At 43.0% G+C, this 19,537-nt stretch overlaps 1 protein-coding gene and 2 non-coding genes across 6 annotated transcripts in view; 2 read left to right on the top strand and 1 right to left on the bottom strand.

Moving 5' to 3' along the window:
- Positions 1 to 14,588: 14,588 nt before the first annotated feature.
- Positions 14,589 to 14,682, top strand: trnai-uau (transfer RNA isoleucine (anticodon UAU)). The gene is made up of 2 exons: positions 14,589 to 14,626; positions 14,647 to 14,682. It is a non-coding gene; the product is annotated as a tRNA-Ile (tRNA).
- Positions 14,683 to 14,732: 50 nt separating this feature from the next.
- The window catches only part of rhbdf1b (rhomboid 5 homolog 1b (Drosophila)), a 40,039-nt gene continuing 35,234 nt past the window's right edge, over positions 14,733 to 19,537 (bottom strand). For all 4 annotated transcript variants that reach the window (XM_069691304.1, XM_069691305.1, XM_069691303.1 and 1 more), the window contains 9 exons: positions 19,317 to 19,478; positions 18,518 to 18,618; positions 18,202 to 18,265; positions 17,660 to 17,754; positions 17,258 to 17,333; positions 16,838 to 16,938; positions 16,415 to 16,568; positions 16,048 to 16,271; positions 14,733 to 15,900 (listed from right to left, as the gene is read on the bottom strand). In XM_069691304.1, the coding sequence (XP_069547405.1) occupies positions 15,705 to 15,900; positions 16,048 to 16,271; positions 16,415 to 16,568; positions 16,838 to 16,938; positions 17,258 to 17,333; positions 17,660 to 17,754; positions 18,202 to 18,265; positions 18,518 to 18,618; positions 19,317 to 19,478 (1,173 nt within the window). In that variant the 3' untranslated portion in view covers positions 14,733 to 15,704. The remainder of the gene's footprint in view (positions 15,901 to 16,047; positions 16,272 to 16,414; positions 16,569 to 16,837; positions 16,939 to 17,257; positions 17,334 to 17,659; positions 17,755 to 18,201; positions 18,266 to 18,517; positions 18,619 to 19,316; positions 19,479 to 19,537) is intronic.
- On the top strand, positions 17,072 to 17,165 carry trnai-uau (transfer RNA isoleucine (anticodon UAU)). The gene is made up of 2 exons: positions 17,072 to 17,109; positions 17,130 to 17,165. It is a non-coding gene; the product is annotated as a tRNA-Ile (tRNA).

A 19,537-nucleotide genomic window follows, 5' to 3' on the forward strand; every position in this document is an offset into this window, starting at 1 on the left:
ATTTAAATAGTTATGTTATGAGGTGGTAAAGGTTGTGTCAGATTGAAGGTAAAAACCACAGATAGATATATCATAGTCATACAGGACTGTGAGATCTCTCTGCTGTTAAAAAATATTGCAGTGGGTTTCTCGCATCCCAGTGTGACATCAAGCAACCCAGTATCACGTCAAAGCCTGAAATAGACACGCCGGTCCACTACAGCAAAACATGAGATGGTCACGCTTAAGGCTGTCAAAGCGTGAAAGTTACACGTTTTGTAAGCGTGAAACTTGTGCACGCAAGTATCATGTGACACATCAAATTTCATACCTCCTCTCGAATTTGGATACTCAACACACCATATGCAAGTGTACATATCTAAAACTGACAAGTTGCTTTATGTTTTTGTAATATAGCAGTAAGGTGCTGAAAATTATATTTATCAATCAGCAGTGTCTCTGAATGACTTATTGTGTTAATTATTCCTTAAATAAATGTAATTAGTCCTTAATTAAATGTAATTAAATACTGTTGCTCGTGGGTTATTTGAGGACAACTTCTGTTGTGACTTTGTGAGTTACATTTGATTCAGTGTTTGTTTTGATTAGCCTGTCTTTTCTATTGTCCTTATGTTATTCTAATTAAGTCATATAATGGGGAAAAAAATAGCAAACTATGTAAAAAAAAAAAAAGTACATCTTTTTAAATATGGAAATAAAACTCTTATTACAGTATCCTGTATCATCCATACAGATCTGATGCGTAACAAACCAAACGGCTGGAAAATCAAATTTCAGCACATTTAAATCTGTTAAACATCTACATTTCTTACTTAAAACCTAATTATGGAAGAGGTACCATGGCAGGAAATAGGGTCACTTTTTGTCTACCCTTCCCTCCCTGCCTCACTCTGACAGTTTCATTGGCTTTGTGCTGCTCCTCGTAGCGCCCTGGTTGAATGAACACAATCCCATTATCAGTGACAGTCAATTAAGCATCTAAATGCCAAATTCTGAATGCTTGATGCTATGACACAGAGGGCAATTGAAGATCGTTGGCCAGAGACTGATGAGCCTACCTTGACACAAGTGGCGTTGCCTCCATTTCTGCTCGTCATGACAGTGTTGGAACAGGTTTACGTGTACGCGCATTTCTTGAAAATTACAACTACTATCATGGGTTGAAAAGGCCTTCAGAGTGTGTGGAAGAAAAATAAGTTGGTAATCTTGTTAAACACAGAGAAGGTTGTGTCTCACGAGGTGGTCCTTCTGCCCACAAAGACAGATTGCAGCAAACGGGCCGAGTGAAAAGGGGAAGAACATGAAGAAGACAGACGGATACAAGACGGAGAAGGAGGGGAAAAAAAAAAAAAAAAAAAGGGGTCATGTGTTTGTGTGTTTGCTTTATTGAGAGGGAACTCCAGTTAAAATTTCTGTCACATTGTACTGACACAGCAGGGAGTGGGAAAGAGGAGAAGAGCAAGGGGCTGAGCGAAACAGAAAAGAAACAGTGAAAGGAGGAGTGTTTATTCTTTTTCTTCCCTCTTCTACTCAGCCTTTTCCCTCCCTTTTTGTCCTTTCCGTGGTGTGTGTGTGTGTGTGTGTGTGTGTGTGTCTGTTTGCGCACAGCCTAGGGCACACTTGAATCTTTTACTGATTACCTCACACACACATCACGTCTTTCTGGAGGGCTTTTAACTGTGGAGGATTATCAGACAGCCGGGCGCTTTTTAACCCTTTTTCTGCCCTCTTTGCTCCAAGCAGGCAGCTGCCAAAGGCCTCCATTATGTCTTCATCCGAAAACTACAATGTGCTATTTTTTTTGTACATAAATAAATTAAATACAAGAATCGGGTAACATAATGCACCCATTGGCAGACTATAGCTCTGTATTTATAGTGGTCAATAACCCCTCGTGTCCAATGGATGCAATTGCGTTGTATTCTTGTTGTGCCTTGTCTCCATCAGTTTGTAAGTCTACTGAAAAAAAATAGAGCATCGTCAAGGAGTTTGTACATCAGCCTCCATATTTAACATATTGCCACCATTGTTTGGTGTTCAACAGTTATATTTAACGCATTGAATTATATTGACTCATTTGCAGCTCTTTTATGTAGCGCTAATTCAAAGGTAAGTTTCAGATTTCTAAATGTGTATTTTATGTAGTCTGAAAAATTGAAATGCAAAATAAAAATGTAATGTTATGCATTTTGTGTCAGTTGTCAAGAAAAGTAGGCATTTATAGCCTTCACTTACAAGAGAGTTCTATGTCTCTGAAGCAGGAGCTGCTGCAGGAAAGCTTGAAGAGATGCCAAAGTCTGAATTTGAAGTTTGTTACATCTCATGCACAAAATAATGGCAGGAACCAGTTGGATGTAATTGTTGTGCAACCCGTTCTAATCCCATGGCATCAAATACTGCTGTTTTGTCACAGCCAGTTGTCTCATACGTACCACAAGGTGACTTGGCCAACAAAAATCACGTTAGGTTGAGGAAACACTCATAGTTTGGGTTAAATGTGACATGGCCACAATTTGTTTTGGGTTTGGCTCTAAAACTGCTTGTTTAGGGTTGGAAACCATCATGGATTAGGTAATTGTATGTTGAGAGCGTCACGCACACCACACAGGTTAGGTTACATAAGTGAAATATGTTACAGCACGTAAGAGTAACTTCCATGTAAATGAAAACCTCAGTGACTTTTGTTTTCTCAGAAACTCAATCACCAGTCTCCCAGATGAAAGTCTGGCATTTGACGCCCTCCCTACATGAGTTTTCTCACTTCATATGACCTCCTTCTTCGACACAGGTGATCACGGTACCAACACCAAAGAACACCTAGTACCAATCTCAGTGACGCCAACGGCTTTAGCAAAACAGCAGTATTTGTTGCCTTGGGAATAACAACGGGATGTACTGTCAAAATCATTTTATAAATGCGCAACGGAAGCATTTGTGAAAAAGGACTCCCATGAGTAGCATATTTATCAAGACTTATTTTAGACTTGCAGCAGAAACCTTGTTATATTTGTTTGCCTTTGAAAATTTGTACGATTTCTATTCTGTTTTCGTGAATTTGAACATTTTAAATTGCAATAGTACTTAATTTGCCCCATTTAGTTGGTTGGCTCCACAAACATGTTTTTTTCCTACTTTCTTACCATCAACAACTTCTTGCCTCTGGTTTTGTTGCTGACAATAATTCTTCAGATTCTGGACTCACTCCTTGGAAGAACAGTGATATGTTGAACCTTGGATTTATCACGGTTTCTGTTAGGTACAGAACATGTGTCACATTCAGCTATGTACAGTAGTGGTAAGCATAGGATGAGAGTACTGTGTATTATAAATATGAGTGAATCAAACAAAGGTAGAAGCACAAGGCGTTTCTGCTGGCTCACATGTGCCATCTCGAAGGTGGTCGGGTGTTTGTCTCCTCTCCCGCCCGTTCCTCCTCATGTTTTCCTCCGTTTTATGTGTGTGTCCTGCCCATCCTCTTCCATTCAAACCCCTGTTTACCATGACAATAGCTGCCTGCAGAGACCCTCTCCCATGTATAGCTCGACCACCGCTGGCTACTGGCAGGGGCCCATTCACTGCTGCAACCCACCCCGGGCCATAAAGAGCCTGGCAGGACCAACTAGGCCCCGCTGTAAACAGGCAACACCACACTTGTTGTGTCTGTCTGCTGTACTACCAAGGGAGGGAGGCAGGGTGGTAGAGCTGTCGGGTTTATGTACTTGTTTTTTTTGTCTGGGGTGAAAAAGGAGGGGTTCAGTTTTAAGTACCTAACTGTGTAGCGCTACCATCTGAATAGACAGGAAAACTGTTAAGCTAAACACTGAACAATTTGTCCTTGAGAGGAGGAATAAAGGAAATAGTGGATGACCAGATTGTTTGAAGATCAGACGTAGTAATAGCAGGTGACGGTGGAGTAACTTTAGTTTCTCTGAATAACGTGAACGAGTGTTGAGGTAAGAGAAATGATCCCTGCTGAGAGTTTTAACAGTGTGGTCATTTGCTCTACTACAACTGGAACAGAAGTGTATAAAAAAAAGTCTATTCATGTCAGGTAAACCCTGCTCTCATGGATAATGTAGGACAAATGGAGACTTTACAGGAGCTTCCATGGACTCAGCAGGTTATAAAATATATGGATGATGATGCTGCCTTCAAAAAGAAATCATGAGCTCGTGGCTACGAAATGGGACGTCGTGTGCACCCTATGCTTTCCATTCAAGTGGTTTCAGACGTAAGAATATCATTTGTTAGGCGAAAGTATCTTGTGTCAATATTCATTGGCTTTACAGTGACTCGTCTCCTCACAATGATACAAGTAAAAGCACTTTGGGTTGTTTTGACAAATGTCCCAAAGTGCTTTTTCTGCTTTTGAGGGACAGAAAATGATGTATAATAGCTGCAGAGTTATTACAATTTATATATCCTCACACAAAAGGCATATTCCAATTTGAGCTCAACTTAACTACATCTTCACAGTCTAGCCGGAGTGAAATGAGACACAGCATTTCAAAACTTAAAATGACGACTCAACAATAAGCCTTCTCCACTGATTCCGGAGGTGAGTCTGTCTGGTGCAGATGATTGCCAAATTACCCCCCCCCCCCAAAAAAAAAAAACACGACCACAAAATGTTGCCGACTCTCCTTGACGATGGCTGGAGGTCAGACGGGTTAGCAGGCGACTGTAGACTCTTTAGCAGAAGCCACGCATGATTGGCCCCGTCTGAAGAGCTGCGTTCTCTCCAAAATCAGTAATTTTGTTGTGGGGCATTTACGAGGTCTCTGTTTGATTGGAGAAGTTGTGTTGTATGCGTGTGTGTGTGTGTGTGTGTGTGTGTGTGTATGAATATGTGTGTGTGTGTGTGTGTGTGTATGAATATGTGTGTGTGTGTGTGTGTGTGTGTGTGTGTGTGTGTGTGTGTGTGTGTGTGTGTGTGTGTGTGTGTGTGTGTGTGTGTGTGTGTGCATGCCTCAGACCTTGGGAGGGCTGGCTGAGCAAGCCTGAGCTTGCCCCGGCGATGCCACAAAGCCTGTCAGAAATGAAAGATGATGGCAGCACACAAGCCGGGAAGCAGAGGAGGATATTCACCAGTAATTCTTATGAGGAACAAATACACACTCAGTCGTAACACAAAAGCTGCGATATACGATACAGCCACACTTATTGGCATTTTTCCTGCAACAAAATCGGTGCTTTATTGCTCTACTGCACAGAGAGAGAGAGAGAGAGAGAGAGAGAGAGAGAGAGAGAGAGAGAGGGGAGGGCGGGGGGGGGCAGGGGGGGGACAAAGAGCGAGACACTTATCTTGAGTCAGAGCTGCATCCAACCGTTATTGACGCAGGTGACCCCACGGTAAACAGATCACAGAGTTCAAGATAAAACAGCTGACAAGCACTGTTTGTGTGTGTAGCAGAGTGTGTGTGTTCTCTGCCTCACACAGGCAGATCTTCCATAAAGAAACACGGTAAAACAACACACCGAAGTCGAGTTTACACATCTACAGATAAGCAATGAGAGGAAAGAGTTTGCTGTTGATTTAACCTTAATCCTCTTAAACGTATTGGCAGAAGCTGTCACAGAAGTGGTGATCTATGGAGAGGCATCGGGTCGCATGTGGAATTTTCCACTGGTTTCACCCGGTAAACACAAGACTTTTACTCTCGTGCTTCTTCTCGAGATTGTTAAGGCACTCGAGAATGATTCGTCTCAGCTATCAGAGGATGGTTAGTTGTTCAAGTTCAATTTAAAGTCAGAGAAAAGGCTTTTGCAAAAAGGAGGGAAGCCAATCAATATTGCGGTCAATCAGCATCAGAATTTTCTGGAAAGTTTCATAAATATAAACCAAGGTAGAAAATTGCAGTTCGTACAAAGTTTTGAAGATTACAGCAATTAGGCTGATTATAGTGTTTAGTCTTGGCTCATCTTATTGCAAACTGTGGCTTCCAAAAATATTCACGAGACACTGATTTGGTTGTGAAATTGTATCTCGGACATGGGGAGGCTCTGATTTGTTGCTCTGGAGGAAAACTGGAGGAAGACGAAGTATGAAAGAGAAAGGATTTTAAAATATTTCAAGAACTAAAATTAGGATTGAAGTTGGTTTAAATTACCATCATGGATGAGGAATGATTTTTCTTTGCATGAATTATATATTGTACGTCTAACAGACAAAAAAACATGCAGTTTGCCATGCTTGTGCTTTTACAAAAAATGATTTGCAAAAATGTCCTGTGGCCATGCTTGGCGAAGTGGAACACCATGTCCTACTGAGACATGCTAATGTACTGTATGTAACCAACCTGATTTAGTGTGGGGAGGGAGGTCATCGTTTATTATGCTACACTGACACAACCCTGATGGAGTAACAGGGATAACGGCACACATTTTACTGGTGTTGCATTGAGTTTCACACGTTAAAAGTGCCACAAATTGATGAGTAGCCAATCAAAAGAGAAACTCAAAAGAGAAAGACAGTGCATGGCTCTGTTTTCACCACCACACAGCATGAAGTGGGTTTAAATGTCGGAAAGGTGTCAAGGATGGAGGCTTCCAAAGCTAATCACTTGTCAGAACATAAATGCTGCTTAACAAACCCCAGTTTAGTGTATTAGCATGATAACATTGGCTAATTACCACTAATTATCAACCAAAGTTGAGGCTGATGGGAATGGCATTACTTTTAGAAGGATCTGGTCCAAGAGGCAAGCCAGAATCTTTTTGGAGCTAACCCCAAGTGTCCCTCAGTGGTATTGCACTTCATGGTACTTCCACATTGGCCTCATTTTTCAGACCCGGAAGCTACATCCACTTTTAAAAAAGTCTATGATTTGGTAATTCAAAAAGAAGTGCTAGACAAATTACCATTTAGATTTAATGATGGCACTAGAGATAAAGTTGCTAGAATCCATCATTTCAGGTGACCAGGCACGTGTGTACCAAATTTCATGTCAATCCATCTTGGACGGATGGACGGATGGACCGCTCGATCGGTTGACCGACTGATTGACTGACCAACTTCGCCGGTTCGTCGGAAATGTTATTTGTCCATCACTCGCCCTAACCACCTCATCACTTCTATTTGTCTTCCTACCTACGGTGCGCTTTCTTCTTGAGTTGGCACTGAATGTTGTCACTAGACATAAAACACGAGGTGTAGAGTAGTCCAATAGGGGTGTAATTTCTTGGTCCGCTCATGTTGTTTGGTCGTGTGTTTCCATGACAATTTAAAATACAAATGCTATCCATATCTCCTCTAATTATCATAATGTCACGTGTCAGTAGGTTAAGGTGCAGCAGATGACCTGTTTGGGAGTCGATGATGAATTAAGATAAAGACTTCGAGATCTAAAGGTTTAAAAAGTGTTCAACATTTGTTTGGACCTCATAAAAGTAAGTGTGATTTCACCTTGACCGTTGGTGCATGTCCTTGTCATCCAGCTATACCGAGTCATAACAGCCCATCACACCATCACTGACTGGTAACAGCCAGCAGCCACTCCTCAGTCCCGGCAGGCCCAGACTTGCCTTGTACAATGATTAGTCCTGCTTGTCTTACACTGGATACAATGGCCTCCGTCCCCTCAGCTGTGCATCGCTGTTGACCCATTGCTAACCGATTGGAACAGAATGAAGCGAAGAGAGGGAACCAGACCGTTTCATTGAGAACAATAAGAGAAGTGCAGTGTGGGAGAGCCGCATTCCACTGATGACTGTAATAACTGTTTACAATACTGGTAGAGACAGACTGGGCATATTCTATTTCACTTTACACTGCAAAAACAACATGCATAAGAGAGATCATCGTTAAATGTAGCTGGACTGGTTATGATGCCATTCAAGTGGTTTTTACTTAAATTAGAATTTTATTGAAATATTACATACTAGATACAATGATGGCTGACACTGCAATAAATCTACACTACTACGCAATTTTTTTAAGGTCCTTTAGATGTTAACATTTTTATCCAGAACCACCATGAAGGAATCTGACAGGTCCCATATTTTGTTCAGCAGCATGATAACAACCCAGATGAGAACGGTCACCTCAAAGCCTTAATCTCAACATCACAGAGTCAGTCTGGGATTACATGTACATGCAGAGACAAAATAAAAAAAATAAAGTAAGAGGCTACATCATCAGAAGAACTTTAGAAAGATATACAACCTTCCTACCAAGTACCGTAAAAAAAAACCTGTGTGCAAGTGTACCTTGTGCAGTACCTGTGTCAGTGTTCTCAGTTTTATTTTCATTTGTATAGAATTGCGTACAATATAAAACATAAATGTTACCAGGTTATGTTTCTCATCAGAATTAGTGTAGAGCTAATGTCCATTTGCAGTCCTTTGGCCTGTCACAGTTAGAACAAAAGCACATTGAAAAAACTGGACTTAACATAGTGCTTGTTTGGCAAATTGGTTAAAAAAAAAAAGTTAAAACTGCAGCTGTGACTTTCACAGTCGATTCCAAATAAAATTCTTGGGGATTTTTTTTTAGAGTTCTCAGAATGAAAATAAATAAAGTAAGGTAGTGGAGGAGGGGCGAAGCCATTTAAAATTGTATACAGACAAAAATTGGAATATAATCTAACCTCTCAAACATAGAATTAAAAAAAAAAAAAAGAATTACAAATTCTTTTAAAATTTGCTGTTTCCTTTAAATGCCATATGAATGTAACTATTAGGAGACAAGGTTGGTGTATAGAGCAGTTTCATTGACATAAATTTGATATATACTAAACAATAGGAGACCGAACACGGTTCCTTGAGGTACACCTATTTTACACTTCATGTTACTGGATAATGCATCGCTAACTTTAGCAAATTTGAAAAGTGCTTTGTTAATATCAGATAATTATTCCATGAAAATGAATCCGGTGAGACGTAAACCACACAAAGGGGAGGGGGTCAAACAAAGGGGGGGGGGGCTGGTCGCGTGCACTTACACGGACAGAAAGAGAGAATTACTAACCATCAGAGAGATTGTGAGAGGGCATTCAGGGAGAGAGTATTGTTAAGAGTGATCACTAATGAGATGTGTATGCGCGTATGTGCACTTGCGCGTGTGTGTGTGTGTGTGTGTGTGCGTGTGTGTGTAATTAGTGACTGTTTGAGCCAATGAGTGGAGGATAAGCGCAAGTCTTCAGGACAGCTGGAGGGCACATGGCAAGGAAGAGGAGGATTGTCCTCTAGAGATGACAGTGAAATGTGTGCATGGCACTCAGGAAGCAAGTCATATTATAGTACGACATGAGTTCCAGCTATTTCCCCGGGCCTACCCCTCGTTAAAACAAACTCCAAAGGGATGAGTGCAACTTGATGCTGCAGATGACAAACTTCACGTCAAACAAGGCCTGCACATTCAGGGAAAGCACCTTTGGTCAAGCGCCTGACTGAACTCTTAACGGAGCCAAGAAACGCAAATGACCCGGGACTAAAATTATACCGAGATCAGAACTTTATGATTTTGCTGCTCTGATAGGGAAGGAAGGTTAGAAAATGGTATCCGAAAAAAAAAAAAAAAAACGGGCAAATCAGATATGGGCTACGAACACTGCACACGCCAGCGAGAGCGGCGACGAGAGTTAAGGAGCCGCAAACAAAGTACCACGAGCTGCTCCTTGCATGCTGTATGCATTCAAACACAGTGGCAGCAACATGGGCAGCAGATGAACCGCCTGTCGGAGCCAGTTGTCACACAAGACCGACAGCAGCAAGCAACGAGTGCAAGTGTAGATAGCGAGCTGCTTTTCAGCAAAGCAGAGACTATTGTGGATGAGAAGAGGAACAAGCTGTCCGCAGGAAAATGCAGAGACGCTCGTATTTATTAAGAAAAACGGATTGATGCTTAATAAGTAAGCTTTTATACCCACATGTGCTGACATTTTAAAGAAATTTAGTGGCTTTTAGGGCACGATGCTGGAAAATGAAGAAAACTCTGTCAGATAAAGTAGTTATTGAACATCCGATAAACTTGCACATCTCTGATATTTATGGATCTAACTAATGAAGCAGATACTAGACACGTGGGTAAGATTTAAGCTAAACACTTCAGTAAACACACACACACACACACACACACACACACACACACACACACACACACACACACACACACACACACACACACACACACACACACACACACACACACACACACACACACACACACACACACACACACACACAGTCCAGGTGGTATATAGGACCATGTTGGGGGGAGGTGGGTGGTGCTATAACATTACTCTCCGTTAACTCTGTCATACGTAGGATCAACAGACAGGTGTGTGCTAGGCCTGCCTTCCCCCTCCCCTCCCTCCCTCCCTCCCTCCCTCACTCATAAATACAACTAACTCCCCAACCCTCCTATCCCCCCTCCACCCTTGGTTGGCCTCCTTCACCTGATGGACAGGGTGCTGAGTCTGAGGATGTGTGTGTGTGTGTGTGTGTGTGTGTGTGTGTGTGTGTGTGTGTGTGTGTGTGTGTGTGTGTGTGTGTGTGTGTGTGTGTGTGTGTGTGTGTCTTGGTTGTTCCAGGCACACAATGAAGAGAGAGGGTCTGTCAGTGGCCACCTGTTGGCCAGCTGTCAGGGTCCCGTTTCAGGGTCACCTTTCCATGCAGACACCACAGCAGCTACAACCATCCATCCATCCATCCATCCATCCGTCCATCCATCCAACCGTCCATCCATCCATCCATCCATCCATCCATCCATCCATCCATCCATCCATCCATCCATCCATCCATCCATCCATCCATCTCTCTAATATTTCCTCCTCAGTTTTTGTATTTCTTCCCCTCTCCTGTCGGCTCTCATCTGATCGCTGTGAATATCTGCCGGTGATGTAGGAAACCTGAGCCTAATTTTTTCCCAAAAACCAACCCACCATTAAAAGATGAGGCGAGGAGGGGAGGTGGGGGGGGTGGGGGGGGAGTCTGGGGATTATCTAAGCGTGTCTCGTTTGATGCCGATCAATGGCTCATAGATACCATCCTCTTCATGTTACATTACCATCTCTATAGGAGCCTTGATGGAGAGTTGGGGGGTGCAGCAGCGGAGGAGGAGGAGGAGGAGGAGGAGGAGGAGGAGGAGGGGCGGGGGGATGGATTTGGAAGAAGAAAAAAAAAAGATGAATGAATGAATGATGGAAATAGGGAGGCATGAAATGGACAGGAGGAGGTGGACGTGACAGGATGGAGTTGATTTGGAGAAGGGATAAGTGTGGAAGTGTGGGTGGCGGGGGGGAGGGGGGTAGCAGGGGAGAGATAATTTCCTATGAAGAGTCTGCAGAGGTTGGGGGTGGCAGAGAGTGTGTGGGGGAGGTGGTGGTGGGGGGAGGGGGGGGGGTAAATGGCTTTGGGTGCTGCCTCGATTAGACCGAGCACCAGATGACCGAAGAAGATGAGTGCCGGGATGATTTTTCAGGATTTGGATGTCGGCGGGGTCATTCGTTTGTCACTATTAGCAGCTTATGTAGAGAGAACAAAGAGAAGGAAGACAAATAATATTAGGCTTAGATAACATAAAACAAGCCTTTTTAAGTCATAACCCGACATCTAGATTTCTACTAAAGCCGCTATGATCAATATCTGCGATTTTCAGCGGATCAAATGGTTCCATATAGTTTTGACAGAATAATTGCCCAGCCATGCAGTTCCTCCTAAACTAACGGAGCTACGGAGCTTCTATTAGCTGTTCTAGCATTCCTGTTTTGATTGACTCTCACAGCAACATTTCCAGCAGCAGGTGTCTCCAACGGGAAAAAAAAATTGCGACGAACAGACGAACTTAACAACCAGCCGGCGAACATAGCCAAGCAATTAGCAGCTAAAGAGCGAGGGATTCTCCTCAGGGACTGGGAGAGGCAAAGACTGAGCCGACACAAGAGTTATTATTGGACTAATAATCAGGTAGCCAGAAACACGACTCCAAATAAAGGGTAATATTGCTACGCTCATACCTGCTGGAGGTGCAAGCGGGCGAGCTAACAAGTTTATCGGATCAACTTCCTCTTTCCGTTCATGGACTCCCGTAATAATTCAACCTAGAACTGATTTTATATTGTAAATAAACAAAATCTGTTGTGACAAAATTACTTCATCATTTCTTCCCCATTAGAAAAACCAAAGAACAAGGGATCGCCACAACCATATTTTACTTCGCGTTGCCGAAATACAATAATAATAATAATAATAATAATAATAATAATAATAGCTATCGATGCTATCATATGCGCCTGACAAGCTCATCATGAGATGGAGACTCAAGAAAGTCACTAATATCTCAGCGGGATGCAACTTTCAGCAAGAAAGTCAATTATATTGCCCAACTTGTAGAAAAACAGGGCCATTGTTGTTCCTCTAACTTTGTCACCTGGGCCACGGTATTTCTGTAGCAGAGTAGAGTACAGGCTTTAGGCCCTTCACCACACATTAACAACAAAACTTCAAAAAGGTCACCGCAAAAGTAGGCGAGTAATTCCTGCTGACCTTACGTAACCTGATGAGCAAAATGTCAAATTGTTTGATATTCAAAAACAGCAGCTGTCCATAGCAAAGGTCTCCATCGCTGGAGCACTTCCTGTTTGCATTTAGAGAAAGAAAAGGAAGCGTTGCTGCAGACCCGTCACCTGTACGCACGTTTATTCTTTCACTGCTTGCACTGGTGACTTGAAATGGGTGAAATAACTTATACAGGCATGCCAATTTACATTTTTATAATCGCTAAACTTGTTCTTAAGTGTACTGCGTTTCAATTAAAAAATAAATAAATAAATTGAGATTGAAGATTGAACAAACCCAGTGGTACAACACACGGGGAGCGTCGGGGGGGGGGGGCAATAAGAGTTCGGCACGCTAATAAACCTTCTGCTTCAGTTAATGGCATTCAGATCCCAAAAGAACAACGCGACAATGTTGCTGTAATGAAAGCTTTGTACTCTCGGTCAAGCCGCCAAGCTGTTGGTGTCAGGATGCCATCTAGAGGTCATTCACCAAACACAACAAAGCTGCTCTCTGTGCAGATGAGGACCAGATACCATATCATGTAGAGAGTTTATAGATGATCTTAGTGTAGGTGTTAAAGGAGAACACCGTTACTGGTTTGTTTCTTTTTGTTTTGTTTTTGTTTTGAAAAGCAAAAGCACGCACGCTTTTCCTTAATCCACAGCACCTGCTGTTGGTGAAGTGTTAGCTGCAATTTAAAAATCGAAGCGTAAACTGTCTGTGAAGATTAAACCTACATCTTTTTGAGGCCTAATATCTAATAATGATAAGATTATTTTCAGATGAGATGGACTGCCAGAAAACCAATAAGGAGTGACTTGATGAAAACCATAATGACTTTGTATTTCATGAGAGAAGTTGGATGTTAGTCTACGTAGCCGAGGCCGTTTTGGAGCCGACCTCTGGCGGCCCTCGGTGGTATTGCACGTTATGGTACCTCACCATTGGCCTCGGTTTTCAGACCCGGAAGCTATGTGTACTTTTATATATACCGTCTGTGGTTGCACACATAAATGCACAATTGCATTCAAATTAAAAACTCATTCAGAAAATAGAAAACTCAACTCACTGAAAAAAACTGGGAATCTGAATTTCTTGATGGTCAAATAGTACAATTAACTGAAAAACTAGGCATAATTACGGTGAACCAAAAACTGGTTAATCTCATTCATCCATTTACCTTTTAATATCCTCAGCTTCGTCATCTACAGTACAGTTTAAAGATAAAATCATCACAGCGGGTTCAGTAAAAAACTTTTGCAGACCACCACCGAGCAAACAAACGTTACAAAATGGATGCGACTCACCAGTTAAGCCACACAGTCCAGCAACCTCCATAAAAGTGTGACAACAATAAGTCTGGTTATGTCAGCAAAAGTCCAGTAAAGTATTTAGTCCAAAACACATTATTATATCCATAATACACCCGTTCCGCCGTTGGATCGTTTGAATTTCCCGGCAGTTGGAGTGGTGTCGCTGCACCGCCTTTCAGATGGTCCATCTGCACGCTGTCCGTTTGATTGACAACTCACTGAGCCAATAGAAGCTTCCTCAGCCTATAACCAGCTGACCGGAGTCCGTGTTGAACGGAGGTACCCGCCTTCTTCTGTTGTTTACAGATCCAGCCAGTCGATTGACGCTTTGTATAGCCAACGAAAATCTGAACAAGAAGATTCCACCAGATGGCACCACATGCTGCAACAGAGGATGAAGTACAACCTGTCGTCTAATTGAAATTTGATGGTAAATTCATGTTTTTAACTAAGAGAAGGATTTTGAGGATTTGTTTTGCTTCTCGTGATCAGAAGTGGCGAGCAGAATTTTTTTTTAATTTTTTTTTTTTATCGCTTTATAACAAACATCAATAAGAAGTGATCCACAGTCACTTCTCTGGCCTCTTTGTTACTGTGAACCAGTAATCTGAAATGCAAACCCGTGTTGACGCGTGTCTGCGGGTCAGTGTGGATTTGCGGAAGCTGATGAATAAGGAGCGTTTTCCTAAATGCAGACTGGTGTCACGCCACAAGAAGCAGCCACGTTCATGCCCCACGTTTCATAAATACAAACCTTTTCTCGAACCTTTACAGGCTCCAGTGGCGCAATCGGTCAGCGCGCGGTACTTATAAGACAGTGACCTGCAGAGCGATGCAGAGGTTGTGAGTTCGAGTCTCACCTGGAGCAGCTGTCTCTCTCCTGTTGTCCTCCGTGAGCAGGTAAAACACAGACTATCGTTGTGTTGTCAGGTGGCTAAAACGCCACCACTTTTAATAACAGAAACACTAACAAATTCACCTCTCTAACAGCTATTCACATTAGCGCACGTTATCCTACAAGTGCTTTCTTTACACGTAACACAGGTTGAGTATTAAAAAAAACAATCCATCTATGACCGAAGTGCATTAAAGGCTGTGCCGGCATGGTTTCCAGAGTGGTAAACAAATAAACAAAATGGCAATTCAGTCTCTTAATACGTAAGTAAAAACATATTTTACATGATTTTTGGCGTAAAAAGCTTCTTTTTTTTTTTTTTACGCAGATTAACGTCAGACGCTGCTGACACGCACACACGCGCACACACACACACACACACACACACACACACACACACACACCACACAAAAAGATGACGTGTGCGGTTGTGTGTATCAATAAGGCACATTTGAGTCGTTTTAGTAGTTTTAACTCAAAGAACAAAAACTGTTTGAGCATCAGTAAAAAAAAAGTACAAAACAGAAATCCTCATCTCGCCCACTGCAGCCGTTTCAGGTTTTAAAGTTTCTTTTGGCCACTAGGTGGTGCTGTTAGCTCAGTTTTACATCAGAAGAGAGGTAAATAATTTGGTGCGAAACCTTGTAACCGTCCTCCAGTGTGACTGGTCATTGATTAGCCCAGCTAGAAATCAGTCACACATCAGTCAATCGTTAGTCCTTTTGAGTGAACTTTACACTGTTGGTTCTCATGCATGTGAATATTTTTAGTCCAATGCCTGAAGGCTTCCATGCATAGCCTTTATTCATGATGGAGTTTATTGTTCCTTTCCATTGGTCCGTCCGAATTCTGAAATACTGTTGATTTATTGCAGGACAACTGTTCCTGCTCAGTCACACGTCGCACTGCAGCACCGATGCCCCATTTCCCTCTTCATCGTTCAACGATCAGCCCGCCGTCAGTGCAGAAACAGTCCAGCTTGCATTCCCACTCGCTCAGTGGAGGTGTGCGTTCAGGTCGTACTTCTCACAGAACTTGTCTGTGATCGGGATGCAGGTGAGGTACTCGCACCAGTCGCACTTCACGGGGTAGACGTAGAAGAGGACGGCCAGGGCGGCGAGCAGGCCGATGAAGACGAGCAGGAAGACGCAGATCTGCAAACGCTTTCGGTACATGTCAGAGCGGCCGAAGCTGTGGAGGTAAAAAAAACAACAACGCGTTATTCATTCTATGATGGAGTTAAAAGATAAAATTCTACCTTTTCAGAAACCTTAACACCGTGTCAGATAAACAAACACTGGGATTTTTTTTTTAGCTTCCTCAGCATTCTCCACCAACCTGATGTATGGCAGGAAGGCGAAGGACAGGAAGAAGCCCGACACAAAGCCACAGATGTGGGCGAAGTTGTCGATCCAAGGAAGCAGACCGAAGGAGAAGAAGAAGACTGAGATGGCCAGCAGCTTCGTGAACGCCCGCCACGGTCGCTCGAGGATCTGCCAGCTCTGAAAGAGCTCCACGAACAGACAGGCCAGGATGCCGAACTGACTGCCGGCGGGACCCACCTGGGAGAGGGAGGGAGAGGGAGGAGGAGGGGGACAAAGAGGAATAAAGGGAATGATGGGATGTTCACTCAGAGATAATGCTCATCACTTCATAGTGTCTTTTATTCGTTTAATATTGAACACTTCTGTATGTACTTCTGTACCTCGGCTCTGTAGGGCAGGAAGATGGCGGAGGCCAAGTTGCCAGTGATGCCACTCAGCATGTAGATGATGGAGATTCTCAGCCAGCCGGCCAGCTTCTCGATGTCCCTCAGCACCGTCATCTGGAACAGCACTGACACCAGGCAGTGCAGGATCCTGCACACACGCACACACACACACACACACACACACACACACACACACACACACACACACACACACACACACACACACACACACACACACACACACACACACACACACACACACGACAGCCGGCGTGTTATTCCTCATGTCATTTTACAACTTACAGGTTTAACTGAACGGCCGTTTAGGCCAGTTAAGAGTTCTATCGTCACAATAAAACATGTATTTCAGCGCTGCTGTAAACACTCAAGCCGGACGAAAGAGAAGAATTGACTCACCCGGCATGAAGGAAGAGAGACAGCCACAGCCGGGAGAACTGATCTGGGATCTCCGGGTTAAGGAAAGGCAGCAAACCGCACACATCGTCCATACAAGCCACCTGGGAGAGAGGAAGACGGGAGAAAAGCGGTGGGTGACTGTCGGTCAGTCAGTGAGGATCCACTGCCACCCTGTGGAGGAACGGAGCAGCGCTGAATTCAGCCCAAAGTCCTTTGATTCACGGCTCTCTGCAGGCTCCAGTGGCGCAATCGGTCAGCGCGCGGTACTTATAAGACAGTGACCTGCAGAGCGATGCCGAGGTTGTGAGTTCGAGCCTCACCTGGAGCAGGGAAGTTTTAAACTGTTACTGGTTTAAAAGCAGCACAATGGGTTTGAAAACGAGACGCATGCGGTAGAAATGGATGCGTGGTCTGTCCTACCTGTGAGCAGAGGGTGGCCTCCTCGTGGAAGTGGCCGTGCATGAATTCACAGTACTCTCTGGAAGTGATTTCACATCTACAACATAAAATACGTTGTTCTGTTTACTGTCAACAATTCAGACAAATTCAGCATTTTCAGATGACATAAATGCATCATTTTTAGCTTTCAGTTAATGTGACAGCAACCTATTCTGTCAAGCGCAGGTATTTTGACAACATAAAAACAAGCTGCTGTTACTTTATATTGTATATGATTTAATTGAGTGGTTTCTGTCCTGACATGAAAACATGAAATTAGTAGAATCTAAAACTCTCCTGCTGCTAACAACTTCAGAAAAGCTGTACTCGCTAATCCCTCCACATTAAGAGCATAGCAAGTCATTGAATGTCACTGATCCTGACCGTCCTTTGGTCCCGATGCAGCAGGGCCGGCCGGTGATGGTGCAGTCTATGTGGGGGAGGTTGGTGTGATTCCCAGAGTTATACCTCGTACAGACCTACAGATCCAAACCACAGAGAAGGTTCTGAATCATTCACTGATGAAAACGAGGAGATGATTGTCTGCCTGAGCTTCAACTGAGCTTCAACTCCTTCAATTTAAAATCATATTTTGCTTCGCGGCGAGCTTTTTGAAACACACAACTCATCTCTTAACTATGCCAAACAATTCATCCTCTTCATGTACATCCACATCAGCAAATTAATACCATCTATTCTGCCAAGACTCTCAAATTCGACCTCATAGTTTTGGGGATGTGACTATTTCATAGCTTGATAGCAAAAGATAAGAAAAGATTTTATGAATCCCAAAGCCAGAAAATTTTGACTTCAAAGCCGCCTAAAGGATAGAAAATGCAGGCAGAAAAGATATATACAAAAAGTACAAATACAATACAAATAGGATAAATACAATGCTTAAAGCGTTAACATGTAAATGCACTCACTGGCCACTGGGTGATGTCATCTGGCCACTCATGAGGTGAAACTGAGGCTGGCTCCAGACAAATTCTACAAGACCAATAGCAAAGGTTACAAATAAATAACTAAATGAATGAATACCAGTGAACATCGAGCCCCCCCCCCGAAAACAGTTAATGCATAGAATAAAATATGCTTGTTATGCATTTACATGAATGTGTTGCAGACCTTAATAGTGAGTGAATGAATACAGTCGTGGTAGCAAACTGCTTATCTAAACATACTCTCTTGAAGTACTGCCATAATAATCATACACAGTGTTTTAATTGAACGGAAAGCTACCTGGGGTCCTGATGGCAGACTGAACCATGCTGACGGAGTTTACCGTTCAGATACGGAGCACTGGAGTGCTGAGGCCACTTCACCCACACAGCAAGGGTACTCTGCAGAAGACAGACAGACAGATGGAGGAAAAAAACATTTAAAAAAAAAAGAGAGATTGCGTAGCAGTGACTTAAACTAAAAGGTGATACCAAAAAATAAATGTGCTTAATGCTGAAAGAAAATTGGGGATTCAGCTTTTGTCAGCTACGCTCCAAAGCTGTGGAACACACTGCCCTGCAGATATCAGGGAAGCCAGCTCAGTTAAGACTTTTCAAAGAAATCTCTTTACTTTAGCCTTTAACTAGCTACTCTTGAAGCTCTCTTTTCACTTGCCTGCACTTGAACTACTGCGCCTTTTAAATGCATATTGCTTATTTTACATTTGAACTCTATTTGTGTTTAATTTTATGCATTTCATCTGTTCTTATGCATCTCATTTCTTATCTATATTTTTTTTAAAGTTCCCTTTATATCTGTTTTTATGTGAAACACCGTACATCATTTTCTTGCTGTAAAGCACTTGGAGCTGCATTACTTGTATGAAAGGTGCTACACAAGTAAAGTTTATTATTATCATTATTATTAATGTCACGTGAATAATGGGTGTCCATCAGCGTTTTCCTGGCGGAAACTGAAACGATAGCACAATGTTTGGGTGGCACCTTCAAGGTAGTGTTGTACAGAGTGAAGGAGGGTCGTGAGTGTGAAACAGCCGCGTCCCAGTCAGCCGTGCGAGTCTATCAAACCCTTCACTGACCGAACACTCCTCTTGTAAAGTCTGCAGGCAGCCCGAGCGGTCGTTCCTCACGCAGCAGCCGGATTCTCTCTCCCTCGCTCTCTTCTCCTTGATCAGTTTGCGGATCTCTTCGTCTTGACGCATGCACGGGGAAAACTTGGCTCCCAGGTGAATCAGCGCTTCCTGCAGGACGGCGAGGACATTACATCTTATTAAGAATTTGGACTGTTCATGTGGATCAC

Source organism: Brachyistius frenatus, unplaced genomic scaffold (assembly GCF_029030835.1).
Source record: "Brachyistius frenatus isolate BFR_SWC_R1_liver_20210118 unplaced genomic scaffold, ASM2903083v1 Contig_11, whole genome shotgun sequence".
Taxonomy (NCBI): domain Eukaryota; kingdom Metazoa; phylum Chordata; class Actinopteri; family Embiotocidae; genus Brachyistius; species Brachyistius frenatus.